Genomic DNA, 8,396 nt, shown 5'->3' with positions numbered 1-8,396 from the left:
AAAACGGGACGGAAAACATGAAATTTTGCAACAATCTTGCGCCACCCTTGCACAAAACGACGATCATTTTTCTAATTTCATAGATAACAGAAGACTGGATCCGCCCCTGGTCTGTCTACCTTTTTCTTTGGGTCTCTCAGGCGATTTTACAGTAAAAAATGATTGCATTTTTTCTTGCACATAAAAGTCCTCTAATGTTGATCTGGTTACGTAAAGGAAATGCTTAACATGCGGAAAACCGAACAAACCTCAATTACTGACTGTTCATTCAAACGAGATTTTCCGGCAGAAAGCGACAACTGCTGAAAAAGTCCAAAAAAAGAAGGAAAGTGGAGAAGAATTTCTTAGATCACAAAAATTACTTAATGATACAAAACCGATAAAAGAAAAAACGATAAATTACACAGCAAGCCAGGAAAGCCGAAGTTATGAATACCGATAAGTTCGCAACATGGAAATACAAAACGTCGATTCCAGTCAAACATGCAATAACTTAACTCGTAAAATGCTGGAGGAAAAATGAGGTTTTCCGGGAATTTATCTGAAAAGCGTGTGTTTGGTGGTCTGCAGCTTGAAGATCTGGGGCCTTTTAAATGTGTTCTAAAATTGCCTTTAAAAATGAAAATAGAAGCGACTAGAAAAAAATATTGTGCAAATTGTGAAGTTTATTTTTAAAGATTATTAATTATATAATGTATTTGTATTAGTTATGTAACAATTAAGTAGTCTATCAATTTTTTTATCAGAAATTAGTCAACAGTGTGCCTGGGTATCTCATCGGTTAATGAGTTATAAGTCATTTATTAAAGCTTTACGAGACCCGAGACTGGAATTTTCACTTCTAGTTCAATCTAGAAGAATTTTTTTAGTTGGTTGAACAACTTAGTAAAACGTTACTCAGAAAAAATGTTGATGAATTTTTTTTTCGCTGAAAATACCATTTCAAAATGATGAATCTTATTATCTTTATAATAAGTCTTGAATAATATATTATTTGTTTTATTTACAGTAAAAGTATAAAGTATGATTATGAACTAGCCAGAAATATTGAAATTTTTACTGTGTTTTCCAATATATGTGTCTGTTCGAAAAGAGATGTTACGCAAAAAATCCACAGAATGATGACGAATTTACGCATTTTGTGCGTATTTGATCGCATTATTGCCGAGCTGGTTTCATAAAATGCTTCACATGTGCCGCACTTAAAACCGCATTTTTCATTCAGGAAACACTTTTTCATTTGAGCAACCGCATTCAGGAAACACTTTTTCATTTGAGAAAAATTTATTAACGATTTGCTAAAATCATGAAATTTTCTTGGTTGATGGTACATAGTTATATGGATAATTAACCCAATAAGAAACTCAAAATAAGTCAATAAAAAAACGAATGCGAGAGCTGGCGAGTCTGAAATTTGGACCTTAAAATGATGATTTGGATCCAGCTAGATTTTATTCATTAAATTTTAGTGGAAAAATCGGCATTTTCGGGAATTTTAAAATCGTCTAATTGCTAGTCTATAGCGTTCAAATGATGTGCCTTTAGGTATAACATGCGTAAAAGATTTGTTGTTTAAGGTGCTAAAAAATGAGGACGGAAAAACATAATATTTAGCGGCCTGGCAAAAACACGCTTAATAATAAATTTCGATCTAAGAAAAAGGAAAAAACTGCTAAAACTTTATATATTATAATGAATGAAATGAAAAACAGCACATGTAAAATATTCTATTTATTGACTGATTTTTATAGCAGTACATAATTATAAATAAACAACCTCGTAAACTAAGCGCACATTGAACATTTTTTCAACATTTTCCGCAACATCTCGATTAAATCGAAAACAACTGATAGAATGCCGTAAACATTAACCTGTACACCGTCGACTAATGTATACTTCCCGTTAATAACCATATGAAATAATCTGAAAAAAATGCCGCATGCACTACACAAGAGCCACACATGTACCGTGTTCTACTTCCGTTTATCATACAGTACAGGATACATTTTTAATTTTGGTTTAGATAAAAAAAAGTGCTTTGCGCACACTTTATTCGGCAAGATGTGCTCGAAGCGATTACCAGGGGGTTCAATGTGTTGTAAAGCTGCACAATGTCTGGCTATTTGAGTTGGTTTGCGTACATAAAAGTACCTCGTATCTGTATATTTACGCAACCGTAACACCGTTTTCAGCAATCTATTTTCAACACCGGATTTCAGGTGTTAAAATTTGGAACAAACCGTTTCCAGGCTGGATTGCTTGGATTCTATTAATCGACACGCGACTAGATATTATCAACGCACTGCTCGCTTGATTGCTTTTTTCCTGGACGCGCCATTTGAGAAAAGTATCTTCCTGAATGGCACAGTGAATCAAATTGCAAAAACTCGGGATTTTTCCAGGTGCTGGCCAGATGACGCGGAAAAAACAACATGACTATGCGGGTTAAATTTGTTTTGCCGCACACAACAGTGAGTGTTTTCATTCACTTCGGCAAATTTTTCAGATGTTTCATATGGGTATGCGGAAAGCTTTTTTGTCGTCACGATGATAAACATTTTGATTTTTACACATACAACAAATATTTGCACGCAGTGCCTCAACTATTCGGCATTATATTAATGCAATTTGCTCATTTATGAATGAGCCAAACATACTAAAATACAACCACGTTACGTCTTAAGCGCTTCCGATTAAGTAGATTCATTGGTTGGGCTAATTTTGCCAGTTAGAGTCAAATCCGGCCGCATTGTCCGAATCTGAGTCGTTGATATGATGAGTTAAAGGGAGGCTGCTGGTCGAGTAGTTCTTTACTGGGGCCCTTGGGGTTGACGGCGTGCTACTCAGCCCTGAATCTGCAGCTCGTTTTGACTTTTTTCGAAAAACGCCTTTGGGCGGTTGCATCGTACAATCCTAAAAAAATGAGAATTAACGATTTTATCGAGAAAATCTAATTAGTTTTTTCGATTATACCACAAACACAACAAATATTCTGCCTAATTTAAGTCGATGGTTGAAAAAATCTGATCAGCCTACTCTTGCTTCCAAGTTATGAATATTTGAAAATCATTCACAGTAATCCCGATACGTTTTAATATCCAGGGCGATTTACCTGATTACGCGCTTTGTGACTTCAGAAATAAAAATTTATCGGACCAAGATCTGGACAGCCTGGTGGTAAAGTTTTAGATTCATAGTTGTTCGTCCGTTTCAGTGAAAAAGGCTTCATTTTGCGAAAAAAATGGACAACAAGTGTTTATGCAGAGGGTGACAAAGTATTTTTTTTCAATATTGAACAGCAGCTAAGAGCGGAAATACTGTTGTTAAGAAAACTCATTATTGAAAAATTAAGAAAAAATAGTACACAAGACAAGTATTTTCAGAAGCATGAAAATAACACGTTGGAAATTTGAAAAATGATAATCAACTGGTAAAAGTCGAAAAGAACTTTAAAATCAACGGAAATAAAATAGTAGATATAACAAGGATCTTTTAATATTCTGATTTAATGATTTCGGTTTTTGCGTGTTTGTTTGTTAAGGAACAGATTCGATAGTCCAAATTAAGTCAAAGTTTTACATTCATTCATGCTGAAAATGTTGTTACCTTGCTGATATTGTCGGCCGATCCCCAGCCTTTCTGCACTTCTTCCGACGTGGAATTGATCGGATTTACGGATCCACTATTTCCTACTCCTAAGAAGTTGCTGAAGGCCTCTGTAGTCTTCTTGACCCTCACGTTCAAGGAACCGATCCTCAGAAAGCCCAAGTCTTTATCTAAGCAAAACCGGAACATAAAAATTAAGATTTTTTAGGATTAAAGCCATCATCTGTAAGTTCAACTCAATTCGTGTAGTGTATAGGGTTTGATTTTGCCCTCAACATTTTTAGCCGTCGGATTTTTCCAACATAACATAAAAAGCATTATTGCTGTGTATTTCTTAGCAGTTCCCCGCTTGTATGTTTCTTGTTTTATTTCAGTAATTAACATTTGGTTTTTTTTCTTTTACGGAACCTGTAAACTTTTTCAGAAGCCCTTTTGGCTTTGCTTTACTGCTTTGCTACTTGCGAAAAATCGCCTAAACCAGATACAGACGAAACACTGATTGCTCCGGTTCTTCATCTTGTCCAGAACTTTCTGAACAGTTGGCGCATTCTTCAAACGCCTTAAATTAGTTTTATGCCTCCTTGCATACAAAATCGAGGAAATGAATCTTGACTAAGGCAATGTTTTATGCGTAACGATATTTTAAATCGCCCAGTATGTTAATTCGCAGTGATTTTAAATTGAAACGCACTTACCCGATTGCTTCTTCCTTCCTTTAGTTTCTGAAAAAAATAAAACCATCAGCTGGGTGATAATTTGTTTATTTTCCGCCCCGCCTCTATGATTAACATGCACATAAAAACTAGTAAAATTTTATAAAACACTGCAGTCAGTGACTGAAAAATCGATTTCTCCGAGAAACGCGCTAAAACTTATGCACCATAATTATCAATTAAGATTTAAAACCTACGGAAACGTTTTGCTGACTCACGAAGACATTTTTCATAAAATAAAATAAACATCAAATCTTGAAAAAATGCCGCTTACTAACTTCTTAAAAATAAAAAAAACATCAATTGTTTAACGATGTTTGGAAGTAAGTCTAGAAGATAAAATATATCATGCAACACCACAACCATACACACCAGACTAAAAGTGATACTAAAATGAAAATTAACTATAATAATTAATACAAATTATCGTAATAATAATGTAAGGAAGAACAGTCTCCCAAGTGAATTATTCCGCCTACAAGCTCTAACACCCATATCAACTAGACATAAATGCCGTAGACACTTTAAAAACCAACAAAGTTTAGTTATTAAAGTGACTAAACATATTTACATTATAAAAGCTACATGCTTAACTAAAATGTCTAAAGCTAAATAGCGACCAAAAAAATTATTATGAAAACTCAAAGAAAAGTACAAGAACTACAAATGGTGTTGTTTCCAGTTAATGATGACTGTTGAGGTAGCAGACGATTTTTTTCAGTTACTTTGAGGTTCCAGGATAGGTGGGATAGTTTTGAAAAAGCCCCCCAACAGAAGGATTTAATTGTACAGCGGTGGGCAGTGAAATCGGTTTATTGCGAAAGCTCTTAGTTTTTCTAACAGGCCGTTCATGCGTGAGGACTTTGATACCGGAAGAACGTTTCTGATACTCACTACGTAGCGTCACCTGGCTGTTTTCCTTCTGTTCTTTGCTCAGAAGATAGTACTCGGCCGTACGGCCACTGTAGTCTCGGATCTTTGTGTCGGCTTCTACAGGAGAATACAGATTCAATTTTTTTTCGAAAAAACGCGCTTTTTATTGTATTCTTATTGAGGCGCAATGGCGAATGAACCTGCGTTACTTACTGTACACTTCGATGAGTAGCTTGAAAATGTTTCTGTGGTCAAACTGGGCCGATATATGTAAAGGTGTATAACCCTGCAAATTAGATGGAGTTAAAATGTGTTTAAATCACTACGTCGGGTTTTTGCTTCTGTGAGAGCATGACTTCCCGAACGATTATTTGTATTTATTGCCCTTTTAGAAGTTCATAATCCAACAATCTCTACGCATGGCGTTCAGATACTTTAAGGGTTTAAATCAATGAATAAAATCAGCGAGTTCTAAAAAAACAACAAACATACTTCACAGTCATTCTTGGACAAAACAAAGAAAGACACTTCCACCAAGTCTCAAGCTCGGGTTGGGAAGGCCAAGTGAAAGAAAAAAATGACGGTTTGTGAGAAAATCGGACCCCCTTTCAACCATGCCGCTTACAAAATAGTTCTAATTCTTACATGAACGAGTCACAATAGCATTTTTTGGGAAGAATTCGTTTTATGTATGGGCGTTTTTTATAATCGCTGCTTTTAATGGGCTGCCTTAGAAAGGGTTTTAATATTATAATTTTCGTCGAAATGCCGCCGCTAGTTGTTAATGCTACCTAAATACGGCTTACGCACTTTGGAATTGGGCAAGGACCGGACCAGATGAGAATAAAAAAATTCTAGCTCTCGGTATTATGTTCGAAGCTTTGACGAGTTTGTGAGAAGAAACTGTAACTTTTGAGGCAAAAAATTGACGGTCTAGAATTATGACTTGGAAAGTTTGAGATAGTTGCAACCAATAACTCAGACTTCTGGAGCAATTTGGCAACATAGTACGTAGAGAAACTGATCAAATGCAACATATTTAAGTGGATTTAATGGGGTATTTGGAGTGAAAAGTAATTGTCCGACCCTGTCCATGACCAGTAGCCGTTGTCACAAATCAAAAGTTTCAAAAAGTGGCAACCCGAAGAAAACGGGCGTTGCCACGTCAGCTGATAAACGAGAGAAAGACGACGAATTCCTACAAAGATCAGATGTCGAGCAGCGGATTAAGTTTTAAAATAATGTCGGTGAGAGATAACAGAGCTCGTTAACGGTCTAGTGCCTTTTTCTCGGGAATGATGCCGAGATATTTTGAGTAGGTTATGCTGATAAATATGCATGTTACACCGGTTAATATGCGGTAATTTTTGTTGCTGGACCTTGTCTCAATTAACGAGCTGTTAGTGCTGGAATAAGCCAAATTTGTCTGATTATCTGGCTTATATCGTCTTCAAAGGCACCTGACTGTTTCCAAGAGCAACTTGCGCTTTCTTTTGCTGATAAAAAGAACCATTAAAATCACATTAAAACAGATTAATCCCAATTAAAATCTGCACTTACCCCATTCTAGCTCCCAGTATCCAGTTATAAGTTAGCAGATTGATGAAAATAAAAAATAAATGTTCATTAGTATATTTATAAGTATGGTATTATAGCAAACCTAATTTATTATCATATTATTATGGTTGTGCAGACAATGTCCGCTTCGCACTTACCGTTTTTCCATTGACGTTCACCTTGTATTTTCCGGCAAATATCTTGATTATTTCAGCATTTCCATATTTGGCTCCCCAGTGTAAAACAGTCTGAAATTCATACTTGTGTTATAAATTAACTGGCTTTGAAGCGGAGCCTGGAAATTGGAAGGCGAGGCGCGAGTTTCCTCAACAGTGTTATGAAACACCAGCAGAGAAAATTATAATTTCACTCGTCTGTTGAGATCGTGATTTAAGAACTATTCATTGTTTCAGGAAAATGATCGGCCACTTTTTAGGCAGTTAACGTGTCAAGCCCCCCAAAATCTAAATTCTTTTAATTCGACCTAAATGGGAAAATGCTGAAGTAAAAAATTAATTAGTCAATACCACTCTTGCTCTTCGAACTCGTGGTATTCGAAACTACTCGGTCAAACTCTACTCATTTATGGTTGTTAAAACCGACTTAAATGGGAAAATTTGTCGAAGTTTCAGCGTCTCTTTAAACGGCGAATCTTCAAATACATTCATGCACTTCGCAAAAAATATTTAAATTCCACTCTTGTTCTTSGARCTTGTGGATATAGAAATTATTCGGTCTCATAAGTAAGTGGTAATTTTTGGTCAGTTGAGACTCCATCTCCCAAAATCTACAAATTGAGTTATTGAATATGTATCGTTGTTTAAATCGCTTCATTAAATGGCGAATATTCAAATACATCGTTTTGATGCACTTCACAAATTTAAAACATTCCACTCTAGACCTTTGAGCAAATTAGAAATTATTCGGTCTCATGAAAGTGATCGGTAATTTTTGGTCAATTGAGGTCAACCCTYAAAAATCGAAAAAAAAAGAACTTCCGWSRAAATTTCCGGGCATCTTTAAAATATTTAAATTCCACTCTTGTCCTTCGAGCTCGTGGAACTAGAAATTATTCGGTGTCATGATGGTGATCGGTAATTTTTGGTCAATTGAGGCTCAACTTCGCAAAATCTACAAATTGAGTTATTGAATATTTATCGATGTTTAAATCGACGATAGGAAAATTGGTCAAAGTTTCGGGGCTTCTTTAAATCGAGACATCAACATCTAAACATCGAGTTGTTGAACATTAATGGTTGTTAAAAGCGACGTAAATGGACAAATTTGCCAAAGTTTCAAGGCTTTTTTAAAGCACGACTCCTAAAAACTTCGTTTTGGACGCGGCAAAAATTGAAAAATATTTAAATCCCACTCCTGCCCTTCGGGCTCTTGGAACTAGAAATATTCGGTTTAATCAAAATGATCTCTAATTTTTTCCAAATAGTCAACCTCCCAAAATGCATTCCTGTTTAAGTCGCCTTAAATGAGAAAATTTCAGTGCTTTTTTAAATCTCCACATATGATGTACAAACAAAAAAATTTCACTCTAGTTCTTCGAACTCGTGGAAACAAAATCGCCAGGCTTCCCGAAAAGTGTGGGTAATTTTTAGGTATTTGGAGTATTGAACATCTAAATTTTAAAAATTG

The 8,396-nt window shown here is 35.5% G+C and overlaps 1 protein-coding gene across 5 annotated transcripts in view; it reads right to left on the bottom strand.

Annotated features, from left to right (window-relative positions):
- Positions 1 to 1,716: 1,716 nt before the first annotated feature.
- The window catches only part of LOC109539382 (ankyrin repeat domain-containing protein SOWAHB), a 57,832-nt gene continuing 51,152 nt past the window's right edge, over positions 1,717 to 8,396 (bottom strand). For 4 of the 5 annotated variants that reach the window (XM_019907093.2, XM_048669683.1, XM_048669684.1 and 1 more), the window contains 7 exons: positions 6,908 to 6,997; positions 6,753 to 6,758; positions 5,406 to 5,478; positions 5,214 to 5,309; positions 4,302 to 4,328; positions 3,607 to 3,776; positions 1,717 to 2,913 (listed from right to left, as the gene is read on the bottom strand). In XM_019907093.2, the coding sequence (XP_019762652.2) occupies positions 2,716 to 2,913; positions 3,607 to 3,776; positions 4,302 to 4,328; positions 5,214 to 5,309; positions 5,406 to 5,478; positions 6,753 to 6,758; positions 6,908 to 6,997 (660 nt within the window). In that variant the 3' untranslated portion in view covers positions 1,717 to 2,715. The remainder of the gene's footprint in view (positions 2,914 to 3,606; positions 3,777 to 4,301; positions 4,329 to 5,213; positions 5,310 to 5,405; positions 5,479 to 6,752; positions 6,759 to 6,907; positions 6,998 to 8,396) is intronic. The other variant, XM_019907094.2, reaches the window with a different exon arrangement.

This window comes from Dendroctonus ponderosae, unplaced genomic scaffold, assembly GCF_020466585.1.
Source record: "Dendroctonus ponderosae isolate FM_Combo_2020 unplaced genomic scaffold, Dpon_F_20191213v2 Dpon_F_20191213_9, whole genome shotgun sequence".
Taxonomy (NCBI): domain Eukaryota; kingdom Metazoa; phylum Arthropoda; class Insecta; order Coleoptera; family Curculionidae; genus Dendroctonus; species Dendroctonus ponderosae.
Note: the sequence above shows the minus strand (reverse complement) of the source record. Positions and strands in the feature narration are given on the sequence as shown.